General features: G+C 35.5%; 1 protein-coding gene across 1 annotated transcript in view; it reads left to right on the top strand.

Annotated features, from left to right (window-relative positions):
- LOC125240490 (SCY1-like protein 2) overlaps positions 1–18,255 on the top strand; it is a 202,238-nt gene that overhangs the window by 71,770 nt on the left and 112,213 nt on the right. Inside the window, exon 3 of the mRNA XM_048148384.1 lies at positions 965–1,194. Coding sequence (XP_048004341.1) covers positions 965–1,194 — 230 coding nt within the window. The remainder of the gene's footprint in view (positions 1–964; positions 1,195–18,255) is intronic.

Raw genomic sequence — 18,255 nt, 5'->3', positions numbered from 1 at the left:
CGACTCGCCATCTTGCTCAAAACAGTCTGACAGATTCACTGAGCGAAATAAGTGATATAGAATCACCGCGAGCGAAAGATATGAATCGCTCCACCCCAGATCGCTTTCACCCCAGTGAAAATCTTTATCATGAGATGAGATTCATGAGGCATTCTCTCAACCTTTGGGCAAAGCAGCGAAGATTTTTTATGATCCTAATGAAATAATCTAAATTAATTACATAACTATGTTAAATTGAATCAAATTATACTAGAGACTATATTTTTTACTTAATAAATGAAATTGTCCCGTTATAAAGAAGAAATAGTTGATTTGTTCCCAGTACAATGGTTGACTGTACCCAGTTAAAAGCTAACGGTGAGGCGGAATTGAATTTTCACCCCTTGTCCTGGCCGATAGACCTACTACGTCCGACTACACTAGGTAATCAAGTTGTACGGCGGTTTGCTTCCCTAAATGTTAGTATAGGCAGTTAATTTACGAAACACCCATAAACTGCCTGCTCTGAATTAAGCTGATTGATGCCCAAACATAACAATAGACGTCTGATTTACTAATATTTTAGGTGACTAATACCTTTCTGTTCACCATAATGTTTGCAGTTTAAAAAAGTACCAATAAATACAGTACCGGTAATCTAAGTATCATATTTTATATAATGTTTATGTACGTAATGCGCTTTTTGAACAATTCCTAACTTTTTCGGTAGGCATATTATTTATTTATTATAAAATACAACACAGAAACTAACAATATTTTGCAGATATACGAGTAGGTTGTTAAAAATACTGTAGGGTATTACAAGTATGCTCGTACTGTCGATTAAAAAAAATACTATATAATCACCCCTGTATTCCCAAAAGCGGTAGGCAGAGCACATGCAGCTGCTAAAGTTTCGGTGCAACTTTAGGAATAATTATGGTTGAAAGAAAACAGAAATAATTAATGCAATGCAAATTGACAGGTGAACAAGCCAAAGAGCCGGAACCCTCACGCAACGAACCGTTGGGTCGGCGACTCGGCTCCGGCATGGCGGGCATCATATCCAAGCTGAAGAGTGTGAGCACCCAGAACCCGCCGCAGCTGGAGAGCAACCCGATCATGCAATACTTCGAGATCGGCAAGGAGAGCAGCAACGCGGGCCCGGGGCTCGTCTGGCGCGTCCACGACGCCTACAGGAAAAGTGACGGGAAGGTGAGTCATTAGTGCACTCTTATAGGTTCTCAAGCTAATTTAATCAATAGGCCTAGAATGTAAATAAATAAAATAAATATTGGGGACACCTTACAGAAATCAACTTAGTCCCAAACTAAGCAAAGCTTGTACTATGGGTGCTAAGCGACGATATACATACTTAAATAGATAAATACATACTTATATACATAGAAAACATCCATGACTCAGGAACAAATATCTGTGCTCATCACACAAATAAATGCCCTTACCGGGATTCAAACCCAGGACCGCGGCTTAGCAGGCAGGGTCACTACCGACTGAGCCAGACCGGTCGTCCACAGAATCGTCAAATGATATACATACATATAGGTATGATATTAGATATATAGAAATAGCTCCAGATATTGAGCTAATTTAATTTATTTATTAACTACAGCGGGGCAAATCTCGATTGGGGGCAATTGTAACTAATCCATTTTCTCCATTATTACACTATAATGTTGAGTTCTACATGTATCCACTGAACACGCCTACCATATATAACCGGTGGACACTCTATTTAATAATCCAAACATTGTAAAACATGGAAAAAATGGACCAGTTACATTTGCCTCCCAGTCAAGATTTGCCCCGCTGTACCTTATATTATTTTATGACCAACGAAGTACCTATTAAGTGACAGCGAGGAATAAAATAATTATTTCTTGCTCACACTTACAGGATAGTGCGTGGTCAAAAACTGGTCATAGTGTCTGTCGGTTAGTCGGAACCTACGGCCAGAACCATTCTTCTTTAAGACCATTGATTTCGACCATCGATTATCCGTTTGGAATAGTTTTGAACAACGCTAACCCAAACATTTAAAATGTTTTTTATTTCTTTCAGTTTGGAAAATGACCTTATGCCTAAAATAGCGGTATAAATAGTTATTTTCTTTCAGTTATTAAGCTTAAGTTAAGTTATTTTATGATGGCCGAAGTATTTTTATGACTCATTCTAGAAGCAGCGCACCGACTGACGCGTCTTACAAGTTTAGGCAGCCATAACTCAATAATCTATTTTTATAGTTGGTAAATAAGTAGCTCCCTTGTAAGACACGTCAGTCCGTGTGCGTTGCTTCTAGAATTACTCATAAGAATACTTCATCGGTCATAAAATAACTTAATATTAATAACTGAAGAAAAAAAAACTATTTATACCGCTAGTGGAAGTTAATCAATATCAAAATAACACCCCACCTTCAATTAAATAGGAGATGGAAGATTGCCATAAGCAACTTACGAGAAAAAAATGAAATCACACCAAAATTTTCATGTAAAATTTTGCTAGGATGACACTAAACCATAAGGTTCGCACTGACAAAACGCTATCAGAGCTTATGTAAAGCCAGAACCACACACTATCGAAGTCAACAATATATTACATTTATTTATGATGGCTGGCTTGGCACTTTCGCTACCGTCACTTGGGCGATAGGTTGTAAATGTGTTATAATACTTTGAAACTCGTGTTTATTTGTCTCCATTAATAATAAGTAAGGTAAATAGTTGTAAGCCGGGGTTGAAGTTCTCCCAGCTTATTGCTGTTGGGTGACGCGCCCGGTGGATTTCATCTAACCTCACTACTAATTAATGCATTTGTCAATCTAGAGCGCATGCAAACTTAATTGAAATACTTAATTATCTCAGAGGCGTATTATTGCATATATGCATCTCATAGCTGATGTAGATAAGGACAATATAATAAGGAAAGATAAATGTGAGACAAATAAGTTGAATATTGAGTAATAACTATGAAAAATAACACTTTTAATTACAGTCGAAATAAGAAATAAACTAACAACTCCTCATGATCAAAGACGACAACTACTAACGACTACTGACGAAAGTGACGAATAAAGAATTGGTGACGCAGGCAAAATTGGCGAATATAACATAACAAAAAACGAATGAGACTATATAAGACGATATCATATCATCTTTACGTACATACTTACATCAATATAATTTACTATTAACATTTTGACAAAAAAATTGTACATTACAGTAAAAGTGTGGAAAAAGGAAGTTCGTTGAGTATTGATTTGAGAAGAAAGGTATAAATAAATAAAAATTGTTCATTCTTCTTAAGAATGTCTGTTGAACGGCGCCGTAAAGTGGCACACAAAACTCGTGAAAGCCGTGAAACAATAATGCACCTTTATCGCGTTTAGGCTTGTGGGAATAATTTCCCTGAGTAGATTTTATGCTCGAAATATTTATTAAGGATCACAGCCTTGTCTGTGTTTCATTGTAAAAGGTTATTTAAAGATTAATTTCAGCTCGATTTTTGTCATGGACATGTTACAATACCTACTCATGGGTCATGATTATGAGATTTTTATTAACTTCTCTTAACTATCTTAGGCTAATAGTAGGATCGGCGCAAATATTTCATCAAAGTAATTAAAACTTAGGATTAGGGTGGCGGTTGTTAGGCTTTGATCAGAAGTTATATCAGTTGTGATCTCAGTTAATTACTAAGGCGGCATGGGTCTGACGTTTACCTTGAATTGTCAGATTACTATGCTTTCCCCCGATTAAGGGGGAACCCCACACAATTTGAAATAGTTGCGCTATGTTGGCATTCCTGTCGGTCATTACGTGAGCTATTCCAGACACGGCGAGTTTCCAAGTAAACACGCGTAATCGAAGTGAGGTCGGAATAGACAGGTCGTGAATCGTGGCACGGTCTAAGCGGGCGGAAAGAACTTTGTATTGTTGTGATATTGTGTAAACAGTGACAATTCTGCAGAATGTTCCACTCCTATGGTATTATTTACCTTTCATGTATCGTTCCTTTGAAATATTTTCATGTTAAATAGTTTTTCGATAGGTATATCGTATATCGGTCTTACCTATAACATGCAAATGTTTGTTAAGTGGGCAGTGTCCATGATGGGGCATGTTAGTGTGTTGGGTGCATTGCTGTGTGAGTGGGGTTTTTGATTCAGTTTATGATTTTGATTAAGAGATATGTTATGTAAGATTTTGCTTGCATTTATCAGTCCATAGAGCATCAGTCCCTGGGCTGTTATTTATTGGTTAGGGACTAACGACATTCCTAGGGACTGACGATTGTAATTAATGAATAATAACACATACACAGTTTATTTCGCATTAGACAGAGAGACATAATTAACTTGTAGGCAAAAACTAAAAAAAAAACAGTTATGACAACTTTTTTAGAAGATGGTGCCAAGAAAAAAAAAAGCGATAACAAACTAAATCGACTGGCCCTTTTGGATATATCACTAGTAACATTACACTAATCCAATGGATGACAAAGCTGTTTGTTAACATTCAAAAAACATCTCTTGCAAAATTCGCCTAAAAATTACCCAACTTTCATGGAATCGCCCGACCCATCGTAATAAAGATGTGTATCTTAATACCTATGTTTGTAGCATTTTATTCATTTTTGCACTTCCAAACTTCACTTGTGAGACTAAATAACACCATTAAATAACTACGCGCAAGCTGCAGGGTGTTCATGTGTTCTGGTAACTCAATTCTCACGTGCTATCTTAGTACGTGGAGTCTGAGGCCAGGCAAGTAATGAAATTAACAACATCGTGTATCCTAAGCTTTAAAACTATCCATGATAAGCTTTAACCCTTCCTTGGACAAGACTCAAACAAATCGTGAATCAAAATTCATCGCCATCCTGTAATAATGCAATTTCAATCCATGTTATAAGTACTTAATTATAAAGGAGGAGGATTAAATAATTTGGGTATACACAGGGTGTTTGGTACATGAACAGACATATTTTTTGAGAGGTTTGTAGTGTCATTTCCTTCCGTTTTGTCCTTGGAACCTTGGTCCTAGGACTCACGGTTCTGGAGATACCATTTTTTTCCTCATTCATATAAATAATACCTCCTTATTAAAATTAGCTTAAAATTAAATTCAGTTTATTTGTAATAAATAAGGGCCATGTTATGCTGTTCATTTGTAATTTTTAAAACTACAAAAAAAAGTTATGGGGCTTCAAATATCACATTTTGGATGATTTAGGAAAAAATAGTATTCTCCAAAAAATGACACCAGAAACCCCCCAAAATAATTGGTCAGTTCATATACCAAACACCCTGGAAAAATGGTTTTTCTGCAATAACGTCTCCGTTGCTTTAAAATTTCATAGATATATTGGGTTGACTGTGCAACCATATACTTATGCATTCTACATATAAGGAATATTAAAAGAATAATAATTCTAAAATAAATAAATAAATAAAATAAATATTGGGGACACCTTACATAGATCAACTTAGCCCCAAACCATACTTAAACGATAGATAAGTACAATATATACTTATATACATAGAATAGATGCCATGATTCAGGAACAAATATCTGTGCTCAACTGCTCATCACACAAATAAATGCCCTTACCGGGATTCGAACCCAGGACCGCAGCTTAGCAGGCAGGGTCACTACCGACTGAGCCAGACCGGTCGTCAAAATGGACGATTATTTGAACGAAAGGCAAGTTACTGTCACTAAATAATTTTTAAGAAAAAAAAACCGTCGCCTTTCGGATTCTGGTGAAAGCTACTTGCGAATGTTGGATTATGTAGAAATGTGTAGGTATTTTTTAAAACTGCTTTTAATGCTTTAATTATTAGATGGCAACACAAATGAATATAGGTACGTATAACGTTAAGGTTTGAGGAGTTTCCTCAATTCCTCATGAATCCGATTATAAGAAATCGAAGCTTGACAAACTTTGACTTGAAAACTCAATTTGCTAAACAAACATAACTAAATAAATGTCACTGTTCTGAACTTAAATGCATGCTTTTCTTACAAAAATACCAAAGTCACTATGAGTGTGCCGTTCAGATTTGAGGAGTTCGATTCTGACCATCATCAGCAGTTCCACTGCACCAAATATCACTGTTCTGGACGTAAGTGCATGCTGTTCTTATAATAATACCAAAGTCACTATAATTGTGCCGTTCAGATTTGAGGAGTTCGGTTCTGACCATCATCAGCAGTTCCACTGCACCAAATGTCACTGTTCTGGACGTAAGTGCATGCTGTTCTTATAAAAATACCAAAGTCACTATAAGCGTGCCGTTCAGATTTGAGGAGTTCGGTTCTGACCATCATCAGCAGTTCCACTGTACTAAATGTCATTGTTCTAGACATAAGTGCATGCTGTTCTTATAAAAATGGCAAAGTCACTATAAGCGTGCCGTTCAGATTTGAGGAGTTTGGTTCTGGCCATCATCAGCAGTTCCACTGCACCAAATGTCACTATTCCGTACCTAAATGCATGCTGTTTCTTTAAAAACACAAAAATCACTATATGTAGGCCTTTCAGATTCGAGGAGTTCCCTCGATTTCTCCAGGATCCCATCATCAGAACTGGGTTCTAAGAAAAATGGGACCAATCTGTATGCATATAGATTCAATCAAAAAAAAAATTCAAAATAGGTCCAGTAACGACGGAGATATCGAGGAACAAACATAAAAAATAAATAAAATAATTTTTAAGAAAAAAAAAACCGCCTTCCTTTGGGGTTCTGGTGATAAGGGTCATTCTACGAGACAGCGATTTTTGTCTTATTCCTCTGTCCCTTTTTATTTTTGAAATTTGACCAATAAGGACATACTCTTGTGAAAATAGATTTATTTTTAGACATAACTATGGTTTTGGCCCATATTTTTGTGAACTCATTCATAAAATAAATTCATTTTAACTTTTTGGTCCAGAGGAATAAGAAATTTAGGCCCAGAGTAATAAGATAAGTCAGGATAGGTAAACAAAAATGTTAAAAAACCGTATATTTATAAATTATATATTGTACTTTTGTTCACAAAACTATCAAAAAAGTATTCTAGAATATTTTTATATTTATTTTTATTAATAACATTCAGACTGTAAATGCACTAGGTGCTAAAAAGATCTAAATTTTTTTTATCAATATTTTTAAAAAGATCTAAGTTTTTTTTATTAAGGTACTTTAAAATATAGGAAATCACTTGATAACTACTCTTATTTTTGAAAGTCAGTTAAGAAAAACAAGAAAAATTTAGAAAATTCTTATTCCATTGTCCAAAATCCATAGGAATAAGGGACAGAGGAATAAGTTATTATCGAAAAAAAACCAATGATTCATAATGTGTATATACAACGCGGCTGTCGTTAATAATATGAATAGATAGTACGTAAAGCAATTAATTAAGCAAAAAAGTACATTTTTAAAAGTTACACAAATCCCAAAAAATCGAACAGAGTAATAAGAATGATACCTGAACCACGGACAGAGGAATAAGATATTTACCTTCGTAATTCCGGAGCCACGTGCAACAGCCGACACTTCCACCTCGTACCACATTCCGAGCGCGACTGATTATTCCCCGCGGGGGGAAGTTTGTCTACAATCTTCAATACGTTTACGATACAGGCGAATAAAACCCGCACCAGAGAAATAAGAATTTTGTCGCGGACATCTCTTATTTCCTAAATTTTAAATACAAAATAATAGATAAAAAAATACTTGTTAAATTTTAGTAATGTAGTAACTAATAATGTATCCATGTACTCAATCAAAATATTCGTTAAGTTGACTGAATTGAAGTTATCATCACATGTTTAGAGAAAAATGGAGAACGGACACGACAGAGTAGTAAGAATAACGGATATATTTTTTTAATATAAAAAATTACAATGACCTTATACTAAAGCTAATCGATGTCCCAGTCGACTAGAGATATAAAGTATCTCTGAAAAAAAAAACAGGATTTAAAACTAAAGTTTTCAGTGAAATAAGCCTCCGGACATTGAAAATTAGGGTCTCGGAGAATCACCCAAATACTTTCAAATGTTGGATTATGTTATCAATTCGTCTGAATATTTTTAATGTTTGTTATTCGATATCTCCGTCATTTCTGAACCAATTTTGAAATTTGGATGATTCTGAAGTACTTACAGATGAGAATGATTATCAGAACGGAACTCTAACCAGGGGCGGCTCACTCTTCATCAGCAGTTCCACTGCACCAAATGTCACACTGTTCTGGACGTAAGTGCATGCTGTTCTTATAAAAATACCAAAGTCACTATAAGTGTGCCGTTCAGATTTGAGGAGTTCCGTTCTGACCATCATGAGCAGTTCCACTGCACCAAATGTCACTGTTCTGGATGTAAGTGCATGCTGTTCTTATAAAAATACCAAAGTCACTATAAGTGTGCCGTTCAGATTTGAGGAGTTCCATTCTGACCATCATCAGGAATTCCACTGCACCAAATGTCACTGTTCCGTACGTAAATGCATGCTGTTCCTTTAAAAACACAAAAATCACTATATGTATACCTTTCAGATTTGAGGAGTTCCCTCGATTTCTCCAGGATCCCATCATCAGAACTGGGTTCTGAGAAAAATGGGACCAATCTGTATGCATATAGATTCAATCAAAAAAAAATTTTCAAAATCGGTCCAGTAGCGACGGAGATATCGAGGAACAAACATTAAAAAAAAAATACAGACGAATTGAGAACCCCTTCCTTTGAGATTTGGAAGGCGGTTAAAAAAACATACTGACGACTTGAGAACCGTCCTTCTTGAGAGATTTGAGGCGACGGTTAAAAAGAAGAACGACCCAGTATTACAATTATCTCGTTAGTTATAAAAATGTTAAGGACTGCTTACAAAAAGCTAAACGTTCTTTAATAACTAAAGCGACGATCCTAAGTGATTCATATGAATCGAAGCGGGTGGCAACCCGTTCTAACGGAGGCAATGGGCGCCGCTGGGTAGATTAATCTTGCAAAATGTCAGCCAACTCTCCTGGTGCTCGTTCGCAATCCTAACTGAGTCGGCTTGGCGGAACTGGGGCATTTTATAAATATTGGACCACGCATGGCCGGTCTTTACCGAAGTTTAATAATAGTTTCGATATAAGCTGAACTTCAGGTAATTTCAAGAGTAAATCAGAAACTCTTATATTATTGTAAGTGAAACTGTCTGTGTATCCGTGGTTTATTTCAGGGATCGTTAGTAATAAAAATAAAATAGTTATTGGTTTTACAAGAGGCAAAAGTCGTGAAACCGCTCGTGCTTTTTTATGAATACTACCAAGCAAAAGACTTCTAAATTGTACCACAAGCGTAGCGATTGGTTGCAAAGTGTAATCTTGAGGGTTGCGTGGAGGTTTCTAGTGTTAAAGAAATGTTGCCGCAGAGTGAAACATTTTTTTTTTCACTACATAACTAATTGAAATTTGGAAAGTCTTTTAGCGGCTTTTAGAAAGCAAGCAAGGATAAAGCGCCGCATTTTTGTAATTTTGATGAAAAGGTAAATAAGCATTACAGGCACTCACTGGTCCCACTGGATTGCTTCTCAAAGTAATTTATATCAAAATTTCAAAGTTTAATGATATCGTATAAAGCAATTTACTATACCTAATAAAATAAAAATCCCGAAGGACCCTGCACTCATAATACCGTAACGAGCGAGACTGGAAAATATCAGAAAAGCCCAGGGCAAAAGGAGAAGGATTTCGGAATACCTACCTACTTATTGAAAACGCTTCCCAGAGTAGCGTTTTGCCGCGGTTCGGGAACGGGCTTTTGTGGCTTTACATTAAAGATATTCTTTTGCTTTTGCTTTAGTTAAGTTTTAGGCATGGAACGCCACATATACGAAACAAATAAGGAAAATGTATATGAATATTTGTGTTCAATTGAAATTACTTACCTACACAAAATACATTGTTAGATAAAACTGTGAGATATTTAAGTACTGTTAGATCCGATTACGCCCGAAAGCAGTTGCCTCAATTGTAAGAGTTTAATCTTCTTAAGTAGGTGTATTTACTGTTGTATAAATATAGAATTCTCGTTACTACGCTCAACACTTGTTCCTTAAATGAAATGAATGACTAAGTATTGTTAATATAGGCAAATATAGGGAAACCCGGTACATAACATATGTCCACCTGAAACGTAATGAAGTATTCTTATGTAATACTACCAATTACTATGGTACTTACTAAGGTAACTGTCCCATATTACGGGAACTTAAGACGTTTCCTACTTTGAGTGAGAACTGTAAAAAAAATGCGACGTTTCTAGTCGTGTTAATTATTTTATTTTAAGGATAAGTCTTCTACGATGGATTTAAGATATTATTTTGCATCGTAACTTCTAATTTATAGAAATTACCGTTGTTTTACTTAACCCTTAGTTTGCCCATTATTCCGGGATACAATTTTGGTATGGCTTCAATTCCGGGAGTCGTTGTACGTAATTACGGGATACCTTTAAAGTCCACGTTGTTGAAGCATAATGTAAAAAAACGAATTAAAAATATTGTTTACGTAAATATATAAATGCTCATATCGTTTTGATAGATGCTTATACAGAGTGTATTTTTTATAATTGGCAATGTTTTGATGGGTTGGGGTGGGATGGGAAATATGATATTTTACGGTATATCTATTGTATGATATAATGACAGGGTGTTATAAGTTTTACTGTCTGTCTAAGGCATCGCTTTCGAATGGATGAACCGATTTAGATTAGTTTTTTTAGTTTGAAAGCTGAATTAGACGAGAGTATTCTTAGCCATGTTTGATGAAAAACGCTTAACAATGTCGGGTTTTTTTTTCAAAATTTAATTTCAATCCAGAAGCTATTGCCGGATATAAAAATTGCACGGCACTCGTGAAAATTTCAGTTTTTTGGTACTGGTGATCACTGAGCTACACCGTATACATATATGGTGGTGATACGTTATTCAAGTATGTATATATAAATAAATAGTACTCAATAAATAAATATTATAGGCCGTTCTTACACAGATTGACTGTCTGACTAATTTGTACTATTTTATATTTATGTATGTCTATCCTATTATGTATTAATTATCCTCATGTAAATTTTAGCTTTCTAGTACTAATAATGATTGAGCTAAATCGTAGACGGACAGACTGACTGACGGACAAACCAATATGCGGTATAAAGATTTTTAGCTAACTAAGGAAGTTGAAAAACATAATAGTCGGATCTCTATACCTTATTTTGTGTTTTTATATTTTAATATATACTTTATATAGGCATACCGGAATAAGATACACTCATATAAAGTCGTGTACTTAATTACGGCAGTCAAAACGAAGGCTATGTTAAAAGGCAAACAAGATTGTTTTCTTAGTACATTGGAAGATTATATAACAATTATACTCAAAACATCGAAATAAGTAACCTTTGTGCTTTAATTTTGTGAAATAAAACAAATTTAATGTCGATGCCACACTCCAATATTTCGCACGTATTACTCAACGAGTATACATTTCGTACTCAATTATGAGACTAAAATCTAAAAAATATATGTACCGTAATTATGTCACTATAATCTGTAATCTTTACTCAATATATTTACATCAAATATATAAATATACTTCACCGCAAATAGTAATAAAACATAAAAACATTGCGGACTGTGTTTCCGTTATTCCGGGATACTCCCGCAATTATGTACACCGCGTCAAAATGGTGTACATTATTCCGGGAGCGGGTATTTTAATTAAAATATGCTTTAAATTAATTTGAAAAGATGATATAAATGTCTTTTAATAACTATAAGACAATTATGATACAAATTTAATATAAATAAACTTACCCGCATCACAGTAAATCCTTAAGAAGTTCCGCTGCCGCGTTAAGCTCACCTTCAAACACGCCCATAGAAACCACTGCGTGGTTGCGACTGACGCGTTTGGAGATACCTCACGGCTTCAAAAGATATGATAGATATTCGAAAATCGACTTTTTCGGTTCTATTTGATCTATAGTTAATAAAATACTGCCTTAAATTAAGATTTTACTGATAGTTCCCTTATTTTGCGACAAAAACCAAAGTATCCCGGAATAATGTACCACATTTTACTATCCCGGAATAGTGTACAGTTACCTTATTATAATATTTAAAAGTTATTTGTTTTACACGGGGACAAAGTTGTTGTTTAACCGAACGTGTCAACATTGATAATAAATAATGATACCTATATGTAGCTGGACTCTTCGATAGTCCATATGAAATAGCATATTTGGTTGACTACAAAAAAGTCAGCGGTCGGGGTCGAACCAAATACGTTCGATAGGGCTTTTGCTAATCCAAAATACACTACAACCCATCTGTATTCCTCCCTCGTAAATTGTGTACGTCCTAGCTCCCAATTAAATTCTGAGCCAATATTTCTCACTTGCCTCTTTGGAACTGAAGCCAGTAGAAACATAATACCAACGTTAAAAGTTTAATGGGTGATTGAAACCTGACTACAGTGACTACGGATTTTCGTACAGTCTATAAATTGTAAAAAACGTATAAAATGTAGACCGCCTCATTAAAGTGAACGAAGGTATCATCAGCTCACTAAACAGCTCTCAGTAATAATTGCCCTTGTTTATTCGTTTTCAATAAGTAACAGGCGCCCAGGCAGTTACGTCAGTTTAAGTATCGCTGCAACTGTTACTCGTATATAATATAAATGCAAAGTAGGTATTTAAATACTTCAGGTTAAAATTGATTTTATTGTAATATATCTCTGCAACTGCATATTCTCCTCTTTAAGTGCCAGTGTCCAAGCTTCACATCCGTAGGTGGTTGAACCTAACATCATAGGAGAGACTAAAGTACACAGACTCCGTTGGTTGGGCCATCTCGAGAGGATGGATGAGGATCGGAATGTATAAAGAGCATACCTGGGTCGCCAAGCCAGGAGGACGACCTGCCGGACGTCCCAGATATCGCTGGAGCGACATGGTGGAGGCGGATCTGTGCGAACTCCAAGTGAAGAATTGGCGAGAGGTAGCGCAGGACTGAGAAAAGTGGCGATGTCTTGTTTCGGAGGCCAAGTCTCATTTTGGGGCACTGAGCCAACGGAGTGAGTAAATAAGTAAATATAGTTGTAGGTAGGTATTTGATTTTTTCGTAAATTATGAAGACCGCGGTTGTTGAATGCATTGTAATTCCACATGCGTCTTACTGTACCTAAGCACACAATTGACAACATTTCATATTTTTGAGTACTACTTTTTATTGTTTGGTTTGAAAGAACTCAATACTAAAAGATACACGTATTTTTTTATTTTTCCAAAAACTTCTATTTTAATGAGAAATTCCCTTCTTATTACTACTTCGAGCAGAAAGAGCGTAAGTTACAAACGTCAAGACACAGCTTCGTGACGTCACATGTGTTGTTTCATACACCTAAGAAAACGACAAAATCATTTCTAAAAAAAATAGTTTTAACTGTCAGCTCAAACAGTCCGGTATGTCTGACTGTCATATGTCACTGTCAACATATAGTGAATGACTACGAACCATAGAATAAGCCATGAAATTTTTAATATCTTTGCTACGAACTGTGATAAGTGTCACTGTCAAACTCAAGTGACATCCCAACTGGAAGATTTTTTTGTTATAGTGGCAGCTCTAAATCAGCTATTTGACGTCACTTCCCCTTTAAACTATTTTTAAGATTTTTTATACTAAAAATACGGAAAAAATATTTAAAAAAATATTTATGTGATCTACAAGCGTATATCTCGAAATGGTTTTCGATTTAGGGACATTGAAAATTTTGAAACGTTGTCAATTCTAATTATCTTCATAAAAAAAATATTTCTTTAAATGTAAATGAATAGCGCTTTCATAAAAATGACGATTGCTTCCAAGTGATAATGGAAGGTGGTACGAATCCAGCGTTGGACATTTGGAGGCCTTGGTCATTTTCTCTTTGTAAGTATACATACATACATACAATCACGCCTGTATCCCATAAAGGGCTAGGCAGAGCACATGAGACTCACGTTTCTGTGCCACTCTTGGCAGGGGTTCAAAGAAAACGAAATTATGTCATTGCAGTGACAGGTTGCCAGCCTCTCGCCTACGCCACAACTTAACCCATATCACACAATCGACTATAGTAGTCTACTTAGTAGTAGTAGTAGTAGTAGTGTCATAGTCGAAGTATATGGCATTTATTACATATTATATATTAAAAATTCAAGTACCTACTAAACAACCTCCATAGACTAGTAGCCCTTCTTGAGCTTTTATCCACACAATACCTACTCCTACTTATTTTGCCAATTCGCAGCCACAAACCAGCTGGACTGTATAAAGCTTTCATTTTATGGTCTCGTGCAGGGTTAATACTTTTTTACTCTCTCGTCCAACCTTTTTATAGCGTAATGCTATTAAGTAACCGGTTCAGCTTTTTTTCAACATAAAAACTACTATGACGCTCTGTACAACACATACCTACGAGGTTTTTTAATGTGTCACTTTTTTAATATCATTATAATTATGGTTGCCATAATATATATATATTTAAACAGTGAGACCTTGGTAAATTCAGGTTTTCTGGTAAATTCATCGATTCAAAACCTGATAGAATACTAGCGCTTCATACTTATCTTTTATCCCTACATATGTTGATATTTTTAATTTGCACAATTAATAGTAAATTTAAACGCATTGGGGTAATTTCGAAAGTCACATAAAAATCACCATTATTTCCATCATATTATCAAGATTCCCCTTTCGAAATTACCCGAGCATTTCTATGCTTCGAAATTACCCCACTGCACCTAGTAACAGTCACTTAAGGCGAGTATGTAGTACGTTACGCTCTGCCATGAAATTGCCTAGAACCAAAAAAAGATACAAACCTGACTCATCTATATAGGTACATATAAATGGAGCATTCCATGAAAAAATCTACCAATGTCCCGTACAAACGCGAATTTTCTCCAAATTGGCTAGGGTCTTTTTTTGAGGTAATGTGCAGAGTTATGCACAGAAAACTGATTGCATGCTTTAAACGCCGAAAAACATCACAACACACGAAACATAATGCGTTTGTACGGGACAGCCCGTGAAATGCTCCTATAAAGTGTACAACAGATACTTAAGAAGCGATTTTAAAAATACACTCGTAAGAAAGATTGTACACCTATTGGCTACGTGCACGACAATTTCGCCACCTACCATGTGCACTTGAAGTGGAAAATGTAAAAAAATGACAAGTAATCAAACATATATCTTAACGATTTTTCGTTAATTCTAAGTAAATAGAATAACAAGAGCTACTATTTCAAGTGTAATTTAGATAGATGATAAAGACATGCATAATAATAATAAAAATCAGTTTTCAAAGCATTACTCACGGTATAAACATCCAACCCCCAACGCTCTGCCAACTGAGCCACCAAGACTTCAACCAAGCCAGCGAAATTTTTCACTACTAAGGTCAATGGGACCCGTAGCGACATCTACCTACAAGGCAGACATTTTTCACTTTTTTTATTCTAAGCCTAACGGCATCGATTGCAGACGTTTCTGCTAATCAGAAGTTAAAATTTAGCATGGTTAGCGCATCGTAACTGGTGAATTTCCAATATGACTTGGAACTCCGGTTGCCGTTTAAGAAGTTTAACACTCTTACGGTAGATGTCGCTACGGGTCCCATTGACCTTAGTAGTGAAAAATTTCGCTGGCTTGGTTGAAGTCTTGGTGGCTCAGTTGGCAGAGCGCTGGAGTATCGATCCAGATGCCGTGAGTTCAAGTCTCACCCAAGGCAGACATTTTCCACTTTTAAATTTATTCTAAGCCTAACGGCATCGATTGCAGACGTTTCTGCTAATCAGAAGTTAAAATTTAGCATGGTTAGCGCATCGTAACTGGTGAATTTCCAATATGACTTGGAACTCCGGTTGCCGTTTAAGAAGTTTAACACTCTTACGGTAGATGTCGCTACGGGTCCCATTGACCTTAGTAGTGAAAAATTTCGCTGGCTTGGTTGAAGTCTTGGTGGCTCAGTTGGCAGAGCGCTGGAGTATCGATCCAGAGGCCGTGAGTTCAAGTATCACCCAAGGCAGACATTTTCCACTTTTAAATTTATTCTAAGCCTAACGGCATCGATTGCAGACGTTTCTGCTAATCAGAAGTTAAAATTACACATTGTATTATATTGTATTGAGTTTTGATGACTGTGATGATTTTGACAACCCATTTTTAGTGTCGATTTTGACCACCGCAAGCACTGCGATCGCTTTGCTTACCCCCTCCATGCACTTCGCACGAAGCCAATATCATATCTGGTAAAAAGATAACAAATAAGAAAAATTAAAAATAGTAATTTAAGCGGTCTTTTACATTCGTCCCCTAAGGGGGTCTAAAAGGGGATGAAAGTTCGTACGATGAACAAGTTTCATTTTAAGCTACGAACTTGATACAAAAATAGTAGTTTCTAGCTTTTTGAAAATTCATGCCCTAAGAGGGTTAAAAAGATTATCTCCAGTAGTTTAGATAAAAATTACGATAAATAAATTCAATGATTTTGGAAATCCATCCCCTAGGGGGTGAAAGTAACTTAAGTAACTATTCTAAGTTATAACTATTCTAACTTCATTCATCCATAGCAGGCACTGAATTTTGCGAAATTAATTAACACGAACGAAGTCGTCGACACCGGCTAAGTAGTGTCATAATCATAACATTACAAAGGTGAATTATTCCTGTAGGTATTTTTAATTTGGATTGTAGTACAGTATTCTCAAGTAAAAACATAGTGTAAAACTAGCAGAGCACCAGTTGTGCCATTAATTTAAACGTCGTATGAAACTACGAACGTAAAATTAAACCAACCACAACTAAGTCCCGGCACATTGTAATAAAGTACGTAATGTTATTAAAAGCGGTAGTCCGGTATGCTCGTCGGTGGCTCTGTGAAAATGTTGTTCCGGAATTATAAATTTCAAAGTGTTCAGTTTAATTAAACCGTACACAGGAGTAGGTAAACACGCCTAATTGAATGACAGTTCGACATAATTTGTTTGGTATTGTTGTTGGTAGATGGTTCAGTAGTTATAACAGTAACAGTATAATTTAGGTACTTATATAAATCATTTATAATATAAAAGAGAAGGAGAATAAGAAGCTATCTACGATAATAATAACATACAATCTAAAATTTGTAGTTTTAAAACAACACGACAAGAGAATGTGTTCTAACTACAAAGTTAAGGTGGCTCGCTTTCCATACAAAAAACATCTACCATTTATTTAGTCACCGCACACTACAACTAAATAAAAATATGCGCATACATCTACTATACATTATCCGTCGTCGCGGTAGTGAATGAAATACATTGTTTCATACAGAAATCATGGACAAATCCATGTGAATTTTTTATTAATTTTACGTAAATGTGCGTGCCAAATTTTGTGTACAGACACAGAGCCGTCATATTTCGCGCATTTTTAGTTGACATTGTCATCAGTGACATTTGGCTCTTGACAAGTAATTATTTAAAGATATTGGTTTAGTTAACTCAAGCAGACTCAGAAATAATGACGCATTTTGTCAACAAAGATACATATCGTGTATTTCGACACTGCTAATGTAAATCGAAATGGCGTCTCGGTCAAACGACCGACTATGATGCAGAAGATCGTGGGTTCGAGTCCGTTTTTCGTCCGAAGTTTTTTTTAATCATTTGAACTTTTATGGATTTATTAAGTATTTTTTATTTTTTTAATGGAATATTTGACTATTACTATATTGCTTTCCTATTTTTTATTTTCATACAAAAATACAATACAATCCTTTATTATGCCTTTGTTGATAAAATAAAATATTACACGTCTGGTATAATACATTATGTACATAGGTCATAGTGTGGGCATAGTATTAGTAAAGTATTGCATTTACTGAGCTGGTTGACCTATGTTATTGTTGTGTGAATGTTTTTCTTCAACAACTAAATGGTTATATACAAGAATATGGGTAGCTTTTGCACATTGTAATTTTTCCTCAGTCACCCGTTGACCACGAACGCTGTAAAGTGTTTGAAACATCGGGATGAATTTTAAACTCATACTCATTATACGCGATTTAATCCGTTTTCATAGTTTTTATTTCATGAGTAACTATCGCGGTAACTGAAGACAATATTAACTAAATGGTTACAAATAATAATTATCATCAAATTATCATCAATATAATCTGGTCCAGG

The sequence above is a fragment of the Leguminivora glycinivorella genome, chromosome Z (assembly GCF_023078275.1).
Source record: "Leguminivora glycinivorella isolate SPB_JAAS2020 chromosome Z, LegGlyc_1.1, whole genome shotgun sequence".
NCBI classification, from domain to species: domain Eukaryota; kingdom Metazoa; phylum Arthropoda; class Insecta; order Lepidoptera; family Tortricidae; genus Leguminivora; species Leguminivora glycinivorella.
Note: the sequence above shows the minus strand (reverse complement) of the source record. Positions and strands in the feature narration are given on the sequence as shown.